Genomic DNA, 17,710 nt, shown 5'->3' with positions numbered 1-17,710 from the left:
TGTAATTCTGACTCATTTCAGTTTCTTACCTTGACTAACCATTAGGTACAAATAATCACGGTCATCCGGCTGCCATTTATCCCCAATTTCTGCAGCACACCAACCCGTTCCAGACTCAGAGACAGAGTTCAGTTCCACCGTCAACAAATTCTGCTCTGGATGATCAATAACTGATGGATTTCCTCTTGAGTTTGCATAGGCTACGATACTGCAGGTAGACCAATAGTTCCCTTTGCACCAGAATTTACTGTTTGCTTTGTACTTCTCATCATAAAGACATGGAATAGTGACAGATCCTCCTCTTTTTACAGCTACATGTTTCAGTGTCCTCATGCTCTCTACCTCTGCAAGCAAGCCACATTAGGAAGCAGTATTAGCGTTACTCAGATACTGAATCAGGACGATCAGAACATTCAGGAATCACTGTGTCACTACTGAGGTACATTTAATCTACCAGTGATGAAAGCTGTTAACAGCCACTGCTCCATGAAAGGAAATAAACAACAAGAGCTTCTTTAACCCTTTAGAAAATGAAGGATACCCAGACAGTATATGAGAATGGTCGAGTTTTAGTCTTACCTGATATACAGAGGAAAAACCCAAGGAGAGTTACAGAACCACATAGTGAGTAAAAGCTCATGTTTCTCTAAGACACTTGCATGACAAATCCTCTTCCTACTTGTGGCTGACGTTAATTTGTACTAGCTGACTTCCTGTTTTTTTTTTTTTTTTTTAATCTCATACTGTTTCAACCTCTAAAAAAGGCACAAATAATTGAATGTATTAATTGAGGTACATTTTTAAATTAAAATCAGTGTTGAACAAGTCACAGGTAATAATTGCAAGATAAAACAGACTCAGAAAGAAACTTTGCCAGCTATTGACACTAAACATTAAGATTATAAATCATTACTCGTCCACTTTAAACCTTCTATAAGTGCAGACTGGTCACATGATCACATTTTTACACAGAGACCCTGCACCATCACAGGGAATCATTTGCACTTGTTAAGTGACTGATGTCTCTGGATCACAGTTTCTGAAATGTATTATATGTTATAACTGTAAAAATGGAAGCCAGTATGGAGGAAAATATAACAATGTGGTGGTTTAGGAGAACATAGGAAGGTTTTAAACAAGTCCTGCAGCTGCATTCAGGATCAGTTGTAGAGGTGGAATGGTGCTCAGAGGCAGATCTGCCAGGAGCGAGGTGCAGTAGTCCAGCTTCTTATATTCTCATTGTCACCAAGATCATGTCCTTCAGTTGTCTGCGATACAGAACATCTCTGGCTCTCTGAAACAGAAAACACACCAGGGGTCAATCACAGTGTGTATTACAGCTCACCAGGTTACACAGAACAATAAAGAGACGAGAGATGAAAACGCATCCTGTCATTGTGATCATATCTGAATGATAACTATGTGAAATGGCTTATATAATTTGATTGGTTGATGTCAGCCCTGTTCTAGTATCACAAGCCATCATTATAAAGCTGCTTTTGGATAAGATCAATGATACAGTTTTTTAATTAAATCTCAATGTGTTTTATTAATGAGTTTTAGTCAAAATACAGGAAAAAAATGTAATTACCAAAAAAATCATCAGAAAAAAATAGTTTGACATCAAAATGCCACTTTGGAGCTTTGACCTGTAGAGACACTGGACTGTGATGCTGCTTCCTTCCACACCTCCCACACTGCTGACCCTCACTGACAGATCAGGATCTAAGCTCAAATTATGTATTTTGTCAATTATGTATAATTCATTTTAAGCAACATAATATTACTGATAAATTCAACAATTATTTCCAGATAGCAGTTTAATACCTGATTTCACTGTGATGTAAAGAGCTTCACTGACATCTGATGATCCATCTATCTCTACACCAGAGTTGATCCAGAGTCACAAGTAAAGAAACTCTCAGCTCGGTAATCAGTAACTCCAACTTTCCCCTTTCTATGATATCGCACACGAACGATCGACGAAATTGTATACAAAACAAAAGGTGATTACACAAAGCGTCGCCCATACAAGGTGTGGGGGTGGGTAACACACAGGGGGATGGAGCCGGGTCTCATTGGAAAGAGTCTTCTCTAGTTTCAACTACAGTGTCAGATTGAGTCTAGGCTAATACTGAACAGCAAAGTACAGAGCCTAGAAATGGGAAAATTATGATTTTCGCCTGGGTTTTTAATTATCTTATTTCTTTCTCTGGAACAATGTTTAGGTAACAATTTAAACACCTGGGGGGTCATAGCCACATGTCTTATGAAGACTTGCACCAAAAAAAAAAGTCAAGTCAAAAGAACCAAAAATGGCTTCAAGATAACACTATATTTTTCTTTTTCTACGGACAGTGTCCATCCGGTCATATGTGTTTCTTGTATTACTATGTGACTCTGTATAACTTTGAATTAAAAGACTGCATGCTCAAGAAGTTTAACTGGCCAGAACTCGCCAGCTCTCCTACTCGTCCTACATGCTGTGTAAAGAGGAACACAGTGTGAAACCTGACACCACCTGTAGCATGGAGAGTGTGAAGGGAAGTCAAGGATTGCGCAATCAACCCATCGCGCACGATTGTTCAGCGCAGAAGCCAGCATAGAGAGGCGGGTCGTGGCATACGTTGGATCGTCTCCTTATGGCATAAGAGCTGTGGGATAGTCCCGGATACGCCATTTCATTGCTATTGGAAGGGATGAGTAAGTATTGTCAGTCAAGGCGGGTGGGTCCCAAGCAAAAATGATGTCTGACTCTCAAATGCGTCTCAGCGTCTATCGCTGCCATACAGCACGATCAGTGTAAACTTAAGAGTGAGGGCAGTGTTTGATTCGGTACGCCGGGCTATGGCTATAATATGATATGACGGAAAATTTAGAATTTTTGAACATACCCCATGAGAAGGTAGAGCCGAAACACAAGATGGTGGCGCACCACTGTTTCCAATTGTTCGGAATATTTGCGGCGCGACCAAAGCGTTTTGGGCATTAAGGGAGGCGGACAGAGGTCAGTTCCTGTGGACCTGTGGATTTTTGGTGATAGTTGTTTTGGGAGGGATATAGTACCCTTACCCGCCATGAAGAAAGGGCTGCGTTTTCGAAAGGTAAGAAAGAACTGGTCTGAGCGCCACCTAGGTCAGTTTCTCCAAAATTTTTTCTAAGAGTATGACGGCGAGGAATCATCTATGCTTTGTGCGTGGGCGTAAAAATATGAGAGTAGTACTTTACTAGAAACATAAGTTTTTTGTCCGTGTTTTTAGAGGATTAGATGTTAATGCTTAAATAGGTGGAACAGATGAAATATGCAGCTTCAGCCCTAGCGGTAGATGTCCACAGGTGGACAGCGGTGTTCAATAACAAATGGCGTGTGGCTACACACCGAGCGTCAGACACAACTGGCCTGCAGAGGAGAAGCCTTCCCTAGCGTCACAGCACTGACGCAGCGTCGAGTTCCCTCGAAAGGGAACTGTATAAGTCAAAACACTTGAGAATAATTAAATTAAACACTATATCATGATCTTATCCAAAGCAGCTTATAATGATGGCTGTGATACTCGTCAGACAAGGATGATGTCCACAAAACAATTCTATACGCCAGTTTGCACATAATTGTAGTTATCATTCAGATATGTGTTCACAACGACAGGATGCATGTTCATGTCGTCGTCTCTTTAGTGTTCTCGTGTAACCGGGTGATGCGTATACACACTGTGATGACCCGGTGTGTTTTCTTTATGTTTCAGCGATACAGAGATGTCGTCTGTATCACAGACACAGCCTGACGAGACTGATCTTGAGATGACGCACGCGAATATAGCGATGGAATGTTGGATCTACTGATAGATCTAATCTAGATCTATCGATCTATCGTATCTATCTATCTATCTATCTCTCTCTAAAAAATGATTATCTTGATCAGTGGATACTTTTCTGTAAAAAGCCTAACTGCATTCATTTCACATCTATTAACATTGTGTGAAGGAATATTACATTTGGTTGTTGATTGCAATAAAGTTTATTACAAAAAAAGTTTCCCTTTCTCTGAATTGTTAAATGTCTCTATGATAAATGTCAGGCCACTCAGGTGTTTGTTCAGTCCCTTGATATATGTCGACACTGGACTACTGCACCTCGCTCCTGGCAGGTCTGCCTCTGAGCACCATTCCACATCTACAACTGATCCTGAATGCAGCTGCAGGACTTGTTTAAACCCTTCCTATGTTCTCCCAAACCACCCTCAAAGTACTTAACACACCTCTCTCTGCACTACACTTTCTTATCTTCTAGCACTGCACCACTGATCACACCAAGATTCATATCAAGTTTCTTCTCTGTTCACAATTTATAATTTTCCCCAATTGTATATATTGAAGTACAAATTATTAAAAAGAAGACTAAGTTTCATGATTGGAACAATGAGGCCTTTGTGGGCACAATGAGACAAGTCATTAAAAAAACTGGTCTTTCCAGGTTCCTCATATATGACTAGAAATACTGACAAAGACACAGACATATCGAGTCCTATGAGTTCAACAGTGGTTCATTTTAAAGAGAAATTTCACAGAGCCTTTCACAGGGCTGGACGTCTCACAGCAACATGTTTTATAACCATATAGGACGAATTCCGATAAACTATTTATGAACAATGTAATAAACATATGATCTTATCGATGACTGACACTGTGGTGCACTTAGCTTAGAGTTACAAGAATTAATAAAACTTAAGATTTATTAAGAATAGTATACCATGTGTCTACACTGCAAGGCATGCAATGAAGTCTGTCTCAGTTATAACAGCTATAAAAATGTGTTCCTTTGTCAGCCTTCTTCTCTTCACACTGATTTTAGAGCACACAGTGTGATGATCAGGAAGAGGAACTGCTTGAGCCGCTACAGACGCAGTACCAACTTCACATAGAAGCAGGACGTAAGAAACCATCACATCTGATTCAACATCAGAACAAATCAACATGAGCTGCTTTTTTATTTTTATTCTCATCATTTCCGGTAAGTTCATTTCTCATGCAGTCTTGCAAATGCAATGTAACTAATTAATACAACAAAACCCAAAAGTATTGGAGTATCGTATCAACTGTCAGTAATATCTTGTATTATCAAGTATGGATATTTTATTGTCTCTGAGTAATTGCAGTGTTTTTCTGTTCTGTATGCAGTTGATGCCTTTCAGTCACAGAGGTACTTTAGTCTTAAACCTGGATCATCTGTCACCATCCCATGTCATTATAATAGGGAATATAAACAATATAAGAAATACTGGTGCTCTGGTACATATTTCTTTATGTGCAAAATTCAGGTGTATACCTATCATAGAAAGGGGAAAGTTAGAGTTACTGATTACCGAGCTGAGAGTTTCTTCACTGTGACTCTGGATCATCTCCAGACAACAGACACTGGATGGTACTGGTGTGGTGTAGAGATAGACGGATCATCAGATGGTAGTGAAGCTCTTTACATCGCAGCGAAATCAGGTATTAAACTGCTATCTGGAAATAATTATTGAATTTATTAGTAATATCATGTTGCTTAAAATGAATCATACATAATTGACAAAATACATAATTTGTGCTTAGATCCAGATCTGTCAGTGAGTGAGAGCAGAGTGAGAGGTGAGGAAGGAGGCAGCGTCACAGTCCAGTGTCTCTACAGTGCTGAGTATCAGAATAAACAGAAGCAGTGGTGCAGATTCAAAGATGGACAATGCAACACAGTGGGGATTAAATCATTCCGCTATTCAGCAGTGTACATCAGTGATGATGGGAGAAGATCCTTCAGTGTGAAGATGAGCAGACTGAAGAAGAGTGATGCTGGATGGTGCTGGTGCAGTGCAGGAGATCTGCAGGTTCTTGTTCACATCAGTGTCAGTGATCCACCTCCAGGTATTATCACAAACACTGATCAACTTTAACAAATGATGAGAGAGAAATCACACTGATTATTTTGCTTTGTTTTGACAACAGTCACTACATCAAATACTACAATGGCGACTACAAACACTCACAAAGACAATATGTACATGTAAGTAGGAAAGCTTCATGTTATTTAGGCATGGTGTTTTCCTCTGCAGTTTTAGGTTTTATGTTTCTGAACTTTTTCAAAGATGGAAGTGATGTGAAAAAAAAAATCATTAAAAAATGAACATCATTATGAATCTGTCTGAGAGACTGCAATCACCATGAGCTAATGTATATGAATGAAGGAAAAATATTTCAAGTGATAAAATGTTACTTTCTTTTTCTTTTATGTCTTTAACAGATCTGACTAAAAGCACAATTCAGGTAACATCAGATGTACATATTTGGAACAAAATTTGTCTATCAGTTTTTCTTAACACATGTGTTAACAATCTATAGATATGTAAATTTGTTGCTTTATTGAAAAGATGAACATGTGCTTTGAGTTCAAACCCAAACACTGCAGTATTTAAGCAGTAAGTGAACAGGTGATTATTACACATGATACTTTCTTGCTTATAGAAACTTTCTCATGTCACATGGGATTATGTAAATAAACATGAAATCATGCTTCATGATAATGTGCACCAGTGAGGGAAGTAAATAACTACATGTCATCTGGTTACAGTACTTAAGCTGGCAGTTTGTGAGGATAATCAGAAATCACAGTTCTTTTTTTTTTTTCTTTTTCTTGATTTATTTTTTCTTCAAATGAATAATACAGTTTTGCTATTTAAAAACATTTATTTTCATATTACAACATTACAGAGAAAAAAATACCCCAAAAACTTCAGTCTGTAAGATTGCAATAGAATAAAGATTGTTTAACCACTTTGGTCAGTGATGCTCATCTGTCTCCACAACTAACTAACTAACTAACTAACTAACTAACTAACTAACTAACTAACTAACTAACTAAATAAATAAATAAATAAATACATAAATAAATGCATAAATAAATACATAAATATATAAGAGGAAAAAACATTCAATGTACTTTGAGATGTAGGAGAAAAAAAAATACTTTGGATGATTTATAACCAGAGAAAGTACCAGTACAGTGAACCATGTACTTCAGTACTGTAAAGCAACTAGACGTCATTGGAGGGATGATTCATATTAGAAGGTGAACAAAATAAGGAAACACACACACACACACACACACACACACACACACACACACACACACACACACACACACACACACACACACACACACACACACACACACACACACACACACACAAATTCATTCACAAAAACACTCACATAGACACACAGACACTCATACACACATATACACAAAAACACACACAGACACACATACACACACATGCACACACACCCACAAACATATAAAAATACACACAGACTAACACACACATATACACACACACACCCACAAACATATACGCAGACACACACATACACACACATGCACACACACCCACAAACATATAAAAATACACACATGCATACACAGACACACATACACAGACACATTTACACACGGATGCATATACACAAACACACACACACACACACACACACACACACATGCACGCACACATACACACATAGACACACACAGACACACACACATACAAACGCAGGCACATACACATACACAGACACGCATACAGTACAAAGACACACACACACACACACACACACATGCACGCACACATACACACATAGACACACACAGACACACACACATACAAACGCATGCACATACACACACACAGACACGCATACAGTACAAAGACACATACAGACATACAAAGAAATTTTTTTATATACTGTACATACAGTACATACAGCAAACAGGGAAGGAAGTGCTATTACACACACGCACATACTGTACACGCACCCACACACACACACACACACACACACACACAAACACACAAACATATGCATGCACATACACACACACAAAGGCAAACACATACACACGCATGTACATACACAGACACCGACACACACACAGACACACACACATACTGTATACACATGCATGTACATACACAAACACACACAGACAAACACATGCACACACTAAGACACACACACACACACATGCATGCACACATACACACATAGACACACACAGACACACACATACAAACGTATGCACATACACACACACAGACACGCATACAGTACAAAGACACACACAGACACACGAAGAATTTTTTTTATATACTGTACATAAAGTACATACAGCAAAAAGGGAAGGAAGTGCTATTACACACACACATACTGTACACACACACAAACACACAAACACACAAACATACGCATGCACATACACACACAAAGGCAAACACATACACACGCATGTACATACACACACACACACACACACACAGACACACACACATACTGTATACACATGCATGTACATACACACACAGACACACACACACACACACACATACATACGCATGCACATACACACACAAAAGCAAACACATACACACGCATGTACATACACAAACACACACAGACACACACATGCACACACTGAGACAAACATACACACACACACACACAGAGGCTGGATGATGGTGTTGTGGATTGTTATTGTTAATGTTTCTATACTTTGCCCATAATCTCCATTATTATATGGGTCAAAGCACCAAAGTGGGATTTTGAGGTCAGACTATATTTTTCTGATGATTTTTTTTGGTAATTACATTTTTTTCCTGTATTTTGACTAAAATTCAATAAAGTTTTTTTTTCAGTTGCAAACAAGCATTGTTCAATACCGAAACCACATTTTCAAAACTCTTCACACAGTCTGCATGAATGTTGCCAAATAGTTAAGTAATATTAGAAATAAAATGTACTGCAGGTTCAAGTCTCTGTGCTGAGTGATTGTGTGAAACCTGATGAACTTCCTGGTAGCATCTGGGTTTAATACTTTTAATGAAAATAGAGAAAAAGCGCTCCAAAGTCAACGAAACTTACCGATTTCTGAGGTTGTGCTCTATCTTTAAGAGCTCTTTTTACAGTTATAACCTGGTTGTTAAACCATATAACCTATAATGCATTTCAGAAACTGTGATCCAGAGACATCAGTCACTTAACAAGTGTAAATGATTCCCTGTGATGGTGCAGGGTCTCTGTGTAAAAATGTGATCATGTGACCAGTCTGCGCTTATAGAAGGTTTAAAGTGGATGAGTAATTATTTATAATCTTAATATTTAGTGTCAATAGCTGGCAAAGTTTCTTTAGGAGTCTGTTTTTTCTTGCAATTATTACCTGTGACTTGTTCAACACTGACTTTAATTTAAAAATGTACCTCAATTAATACATTCAATTATTTGTGCCTTTTTTTAGAGGGGGTAACAGTATGAGATAAAAAAAACGAAAAAACAGGAAGTCAGCTAGTACAAATTAATATCAGCCACAAGTAGGAAGTGTATTTTTTTTATACAAGTCTCTTAGAGAAACATGAGCTTTTACTCAATATGTGGTTCTGTAACTCTCCTTGGGTTTTTCCTCTGTATATCAGGTAAGACTAAAACTCTATCATTCTCATATACTGTCTGGGTATCCTTCATTTTCTAAAGGGTTAAAGAAGCTCTTGTTGTTTATTTACTTTCATGGAGCAGTGGCTGTTAACAGCTTTCATCACTGGTAGATTAAATGTACCTCAGTAGTGACACAGTGATTCCTGAATGTTCTGATCGTCCTGATTCAGTATCTGAGTAACGCTAATACTGCTTCCTAATGTGGCTTGCTTGCAGAGGTAGAGAGCATGAGGACACTGAACAATGTAGCTGTAAAAAGTGGAGGATCTGTCACTATTCCATGTCTTTATGATGAGAAGTACAAAGCAAACAGTAAATTCTGGTGCAAAGGGTACATTTGGCGTATCTGCAGTATCGTAGCCTATGCAAACTCAAGTGGAAATCCATCAGTCATTGATCATCCAGAGCAAAATTTGTTGACGGTGGAACTGAACTCTGTCTCTGAGTCTGGAACGGGTTGGTGTGCTGTAGAAATTGGGGATAAATGGCAGCTGGATGATCGTGATTATTTGTACCTGACGGTTAGTCAAGGTAAGAAACTGAAATGAGTCAGAATTACAATTGTTATAAATTCCCTTACACCACTCATTTACTGCCTATTTATTCAGATCTGTCAGTGAGCGAGAGCAGAGTGAGAGGTGAGGAAGGAGGCAGCGTCACAGTCCAGTGTCTCTACAGTGCTGCGTATCAGAATACACAGAAGCAGTGGTGCAGATTTAAAGATGGACAATGCAACACAGTGGAGACTAAAACATCCCAGAATTCAGCAGTGTACATCAGTGATGTTGGGAGAAGATCCTTCAGTGTGAAGATGAGCAGACTGAAGAAGAGTGATGCTGGATGGTACTGGTGCAGTGCAGGAGATCTGCAGGTTCCTGTTCACATCAGTGTCAGTGATCCACCTCCAGGTATTATCACAAACACTGATCAACTTTAACAAATGATGAGACAGAAATCACACTGATTATTTTACTTTGTTTTGACAACAGTCACTACATCAAAGACAACAGTGCCTACAACAGTGACTACAACAGTGACTACAACAGGGACTACAACAGTGACTACAACAGGGACTACAACTGCTCATCAAGACAACCCATACATGTAAGTAGGAAAGCTTCATGTTATTTAGTCATGGTGTTTTCCTCTGCAGTTTTACATGTTCATATTCATGAACTTTTTCAAAGATTGAAGTGATGTTAAAAATAAACATAAAAAAATGGAATCACCATGAGCTAATGTATATGAATGAAGGAAAAATATTTCAAGTGACCAAAACTTTACTTTCTTTATCTTTTATGTTGTAAACAGAACTGACTCAAAGCACAATTCGGGTAACATCAGATTTACATATATCGAATAAAATTAATGTTTCTAATTTGAGTTATTTCTCACCCACATTGTTAGTGAATTTAGCTATCAGCAGAAAAAAAATCAAACAAGAAACATAAAAACCATAAAGTTTGCATACTGTATCATTGATCTAATACAATAGCAGCTTTGTAATTATGACTGGGATATTTCTAAAACAGGGCTGACATCAACCAGTAAAATTTCATCAGTCATTTCACATAGTTAGATATGATCTCAATGACTTGTTTCATGTTCATCTCTCGTCTCTTTATTGTTCTGTGTAACCTGGTGAGCTGTAATACACACTGTGATTGACCCCTGGTGTGTTTTCTGTTTCAGAGAGCCAGAGATGTTCTGTATCGCAGACAACTGAAGGACGTGATCTTGGTGACATAGAGAATATAAGAAGCAGGAATGTTGGATCGATCGATCTATCGATCTATCGATCTATCTATCTATCTATCTATCTATCTATCTATCTATCTATCTATCTATCTATCTATCTATCTATCTGTCTGTCTTTGTGTCTATCTATCTATCTATCTATCTATCTATCTATCTATCTATCTATCTATCTATCTATCTATCTATCTATCTATCTATCTATCTATCTGTCTGTCTTTGTGTCTATCTATCTATCTATCTATCTATCTATCTATCTATCTATCTATCTATCTATCTATCTATCTATCTATCTATCTAGTCATACACAATCTCTTATCTTGGTTAGTGGAACCTTTCTGTAAAAAAAGCATAAATGCATTCATTCATCTATTAAAATTGTGTGAAGAAATATTGTTGATTACAATAAAGTTTAGTACAAAAACGTTTCCCTTTCTCTGAATTGTTAAATGTCTCTATGATAAATGTCAGGCCACTCAGGTGTTTGTTCAGTCCCTTGATATATATCGTCTGGCAGGTCTGCCTCTGAGCACCATTCCACCTCTACAACTGATCCTGTATGCAGCTGCATGACTTGTTTAAAACCTTCCTATGTTCTCCCAAAACACCCAATTGCTATGATTTCTCCCTACTGGTTTTCAGTAACCACACACTTCAGATTTAGAACACTGAGGCTTGTCTACAAAGCCAAAATCAGACCCGCAGCCTCTAACCTCTCACTGCACCACACTTCCTCTTATCTTCTAGCACTGCACCACTGATCACACCAAGATTCACATAAAGTTTGTTCTCTGTTCACAATTAGTTCATAATTCTTCCCCAATTCTATATATCGTATAAGTGCAAATTATTAAAAAGAAGACTAAGTTTCATGATTGGAACAATGAGGCCTTTGTGGGCACAATGAGGCAGGCCATAAAAAAAAACTGGCCCTTCCAGGTTCCTCATATATGACTAGAAATACTGACAAAGACACAGACATATCGAGTCCCGTGAGTTCAACAGTGTTTCATTTTAAAAAGAAATTTCACAGAGCCTTTCACAGGGCTGGACGTCTCACAGCAACATGTTTTATAATCATATAAGAGGAATTCAGATAAACTATTTATGAACAATGTAATAAACATATGATCTTATCGATGACTGACACTGTGGTGCAAAACTTAGTTTAAAGTAACATGAATTAATAAAACTAGAAAAGATTTATTAAGAATAGTATACCATGTGTCTGCACTGCAAGGCATGCAATGAAGTCTGTCTCAGTTATAACAGCTATAAAAATGTGTTCCTTTGTCAGCCTTCTTCTCTTCACACTGATTTTAGAGCACAAAGTGTGATGAGGAGGAAGAGGAACTGCTTGAACCGCTACAGACGCAGTACCAACTTCACAGAGAAGCAGGACGTAAGAATCCCTCACATCTGATTCAGCATCAGAACAAATCAACATGAGCTGCTTTTTTATTTTTATTCTCATCATTTCCGGTAAGTTCATTTATCATGCAGTCTTGCATATGCAATATAATTAAATACATAAAATTATGCAATGTAACTAATTCATACATCAAAACCCTAAAGTATTGGAGTATCGTATCAACTGTCAGTAATATGTTGTATTATCAAGTATGGATATTTTATTGTCTCTGAGCAATTGCAGTGTTTTTCTGTTCTGTATGCAGTTGATGCCGTTCAGTCACAGAGGTACTTTAGTCTTAAACCTGGATCATCTGTCACCATCCCATGTCATTATAATAGGGAATATAAACAATATAAGAAATATTGGTGCTCTGCTGAGAGTTTCTTTACTGTGACTCTGGATCATCTCCAAACAACAGACACTGGATGGTACTGGTGTGGTGTAGAGATAGACGGATCATCAGATGTCAGTGAAGCTCTTTACATCACAGTGAAATCAGGTATTAAACTGCTATCAGGAAATAATTATTGAATTTATTAGTAATATTATGTTGCTTAAAATGAATCATACATAATTGACAAAAAACATCATTTGTGCTTAGATCCTGATCTGTCAGTGAGGGTCAGCAGTGTGGGAGGTGTGGAAGGAAGCAGCATCACAGTCCAGTGTCTCTACAGTGCTGAGTATCAGAATACACAGAAGCAGTGGTGCAGATTCAAAGATGAACAATGCAACACAGTGTGGATTAAAACATTCTGGCATTCAGTGTACATCAGTGATGATGGGAAAAGATTCTTCAGTGTGAGGGCGAGTTGACTAAAGACCAGTGATGCTGGATGGTACTGGTGCAGTGCAGGAGATCTGCAGATTCCTGTTCACATCAGTGTCAGTGATCCACCTCCAGGTATTATCACAAACACTGATCCACTCTAACAAATGATGAGTGAAACCACGTAAGTGCTAAAACACCTTTATTCTCTCTTGCAGAAAACGCTGAACACTTTAGACCATGATGTTTTTCTCTGCAGTTTTATAGATATGTAAATTTGTTGCTTTATTGAAAAGATGAACATGTGCTTAGAGTTCAAACCCAAACAATGCAGTATTTAAGCAGTAAGTGAACAGGTGATTATTACACATGATACTTTCTTGCTTCTAGAAACTCTCATGTCACATGGGATTATGTAAATAAACATGAAATCATGCTTCATGATAATGTGCACCAGTGAGGGAAGTAAATAACTACATGTCGTCTGGTTACAGTACTTAAGCTGACAGTTTGTGAGGGTAAAGGAGTCTGCCAAAAAAGTCTATGTTTACTGTAAGGGTACTTCTTTATTAATTATTATTAATAATGAAATCAGAGTTTTTTATTTGATTAAGTTTCTCTTTCTTTTTCTTGATTTTTTTTTGTTCAAATGAATAATACAGTTTTGCTCTTTAAAAACATTTATTTTTATATTACAACATTACAGAGAATGTTGTAATACCCAAAAAACATCAGTCTGTAAGCTTCCTATTAGCTGTTTAATCACTCAGGTCAGTGATGCTCATCTGTCTCTACTGTCTCAGACAACATCTGGTGTCTGAAGTGAAAAAGCTGAATATTTTATTAAATAAATAAGTAAATAAATAAGAGGAAAAAACATTCAATGTACTATAAAATGTACGTGAAAAAAGTACTTTGATGATTTAGAACCAAAGAAAGTACCAGTACAGTGAACCATGTACTTCAGTACTGTAAAGCAACTAGACGTCACTTGAGGGATGATTCATATTAGAAGATGAACAAAATAAGGAAACACACACACACACACACACACACACACACACACACACACACACACACACACACACACACACACACACACACACACACACACACACATACACACGCATGCACATACCTGTACACACAGACACACACATACAAACACATGCACGTACACACACAGACTCACAAATACACACGCATGCACATACACAGACACACATGTAGCGATTTTGGCTCACGGAGCAAGGTAAATATTTATAAGTAACTATAATGTGTTATAGTGACTTCTAAATGTTTTAAACTAAGTTGAGATTAACAGTAATGGAATTAACGTTACACTTATTTGGTCTGTTCGTCCGGCGAACAGGCCGTGTAACCTTTATTAATTCTATGAAGGCGGTATCTTCCCGGCCAAGAAAGATTCGCTTCCCTTTTACTTTATACTGTAATGTAAATTGAATTAACTCAATAGAGCATGTAGTTCAGACCCGATGTTGCAGGTACCTTAATTTGTGAGCGATACTCAGAGACAAATCACCTGTGGCTCAAAATTATGACATTTAATGAATGAGACAAACACAACATAAAACTAACTACACAAACAAACAAAAGAAATAGGGAAAATGAAGATGATAATAAAATAAAACAAAAGAAATTAAAATTGGGGAAAGGGAGGAAGAGACTGGAAAGAAGAAACTAGAGAAAGGAAGGAAAGGAATGGCAAGCTTAGACTCAAAAATTAATCACACCCTAACTGGGAAATCGTCACAGAAACTTAAATTCACCTTAAGATTCAATGAAAGATTCCTACTTAAAATTACGCATCTAAATTGGTTGGTAAAGGAAACGGTTACTTGCATTGGCTTACTGCACAAGAGTCCGGATGCAACAGACTCTGAAAAGTCAGTTAGGGTGGGGTCAGACGTTCTTCCAAGTTCTCCTGAAGATCAGAGCAGTTGTCGTTCTTGGAAGTGAAGCTTGCTGGAACTTCTTTGAAGGAAGATGGAGTCGTCTTGAAGCTGAAGTCTCATCTTGAAAGTCTGACCACGGATTAGTGGTGTTTGTGACAATTTAAAGGTCGTGAACTCCACCCATCTTTGGGGAGATGACCAATACTTCGGTCAAGGTTTTGGAGGGAAAAACTCCCTTTGTTTCAGGTGTCTGTGGGCGTGGTTTAGCTATCAAACTTTTAGATGACTTTAAAGTTTGATCCAGGGTGTATTAAGACGGTATGGTGCCTTTCGTGCTCAAATAAAATACACCAGTGTTTAAAAAACGAGTAACTGATAATTTTGTGGTCATTTGGGTACAAAACATGAAGGGTAATGATGGTATGAAGGCAGCGGTACATTACATACATAGATCAGTAATCGAAGGGTAACTGATGTTAATACGATGTGTTCTTATAAAGGCAAAGAAACAAAAATGAAACATAAAACAAAATGCACTTTCCTTAGGGAAGTAAGAAGAAAACGATAGCTTCGTATACATTCTGACATCAGACCTTAAAGGGGCATACGGCATTAGAACAGGTATACATTAACATGCCATGATCAGTAATTAGAGTATAACTGATTTTAAAAAACAATGTTGTTTTCTGACACATGAATAAAATACACCCTTGTCAGGAAATTAAGGAGCAAATAATTTTACGTCAGGCAAGCCTTAAAAGAAGAACACATTACAAAAAGGGTTATAAGAATGAGAACCTTAGAGTACCTTATCTTGGGTTTTATTAGTAAAAGGAATGTCTCATTGTATTGTGTGTGTGTGTGTGTGTGTGTGTGTGTGTGTGTGTGTGTGTGTGTGTGTGTGTGTGTGTGTGCGTGCGTGCGTGCGTGCGTGCGTGTGTGCGTGCGTGCGTGCGTGCGTGCGTGCGTGCGTGCGTGCGTGCGTGCGTGCGTGCGTGCGTGCGTGCGTGTGTGTGTGTGTTGAGAGCCCCTAATCAGAGAAGCTGCATGGGGTTATCTGGTCTTTGTGTAGGCTCCAGTCATTCTGGAGCCAGGTGTGTGTGTAAAACTGGGTTGCTCATCGGTTAATTGAGGAGTAGATGTTGAAATTTAGGGTGCCTGGGACATGAAATCTAAAATGACCGGTACCAGACGCTACACACACATGCACACAAACAGACACACATGCATACACAGAAACACACATGCACACAGACAGACACACATGCATACACAGACACACACACAAACACATTTACACAGCATGCATACACACACACACACACACACACACACACACACACACACACACACACACACACACACACACAAAGACACACATACACACACAAAGACACACAGATGCACATACAGACATAGACACGCATACTGTACACACACAGACACACATACATACACACAGAGACACACACGCATACCCACACACATATAAACACACATGCACATACACAAACACACACAGACACACATACACACACAGAGAGACACACATATACACACAGACACACAAGCAGACACACAGAGGCTGGATGACGGTGTTGTGGATTGTTATTATTGTTAATGTTTCTATACCTTACTCATAATCTCCATTATTATATGGGTTAAAGCACCAAAGTGGCATGTTTGTGTCAAACTATTTTTTTCTGATGATTTTTTTTGGTAATTACATTTTTTTCCCTGTATTTTGATTAAAAACAGATTTCACATCGTTATCATTCAGATATGATCACAATTACAGGATGCGTTTTCATCTCTCGTCTCTTTATTGTTCTGTGTAATCTGGTGAGCTGTAATACACACTGTGATTGACCCCTGGTGTGTTTTCTGTTTCAGAGAGCCAGAGATGTTCTGTATCGCAGACAACTGAAGGATGTGATCTTGGTGACATAGAGAATATAAGAAGCTGGACTACTGCACCTCGCTCCTGGCAGGTCTGCCTCTGAGCACCATTCCACCTCTACAACTGATCCTGAATGCAGCTGCAGGACTTGTTTAAAACCTTCCTACTGTATGTTCTCCCAAACCACCACATTGTTATATTTTCCCCCATACTGGCTTCCATACATCAAATATAAAACACTGAGGCGAATGTCAACGAAAATTACCGATTTCTGAGGTTGTGCTCTAATTTTAAGAGCTCTTTTTACAGTTATAACCTGTATGTTATACCATATAACCTATAATGCATTTCAGAAACTGTGATCCAGAGACATCAGTCACTTAACAAGTGTAAATGATTCCCTGTGATGGTGCAGGGTCTCTGTGTAAAAATGTGATCATT

At 38.2% G+C, this 17,710-nt stretch overlaps 1 protein-coding gene and 1 pseudogene across 1 annotated transcript in view; one reads left to right on the top strand and one right to left on the bottom strand.

Annotated features, from left to right (window-relative positions):
* LOC113636649 (polymeric immunoglobulin receptor-like) overlaps positions 1 to 17,710 on the bottom strand; it is a 116,078-nt gene that overhangs the window by 87,543 nt on the left and 10,825 nt on the right. Inside the window, exons 2-3 of the mRNA XM_047806081.1 lie at positions 580 to 1,294; positions 30 to 344 (exon numbers count right to left, since the gene is read on the bottom strand). Of these exons, the coding sequence (XP_047662037.1) occupies positions 30 to 344; positions 580 to 640 (376 nt within the window). The 5' untranslated portion in view covers positions 641 to 1,294. The remainder of the gene's footprint in view (positions 1 to 29; positions 345 to 579; positions 1,295 to 17,710) is intronic.
* LOC113661195 lies at positions 5,076 to 17,372 on the top strand (annotated as a pseudogene).

This window comes from Tachysurus fulvidraco, chromosome 22 (assembly GCF_022655615.1).
Source record: "Tachysurus fulvidraco isolate hzauxx_2018 chromosome 22, HZAU_PFXX_2.0, whole genome shotgun sequence".
Taxonomy (NCBI): domain Eukaryota; kingdom Metazoa; phylum Chordata; class Actinopteri; order Siluriformes; family Bagridae; genus Tachysurus; species Tachysurus fulvidraco.
This window is presented reverse-complemented; position numbering and strand designations above follow the sequence as displayed.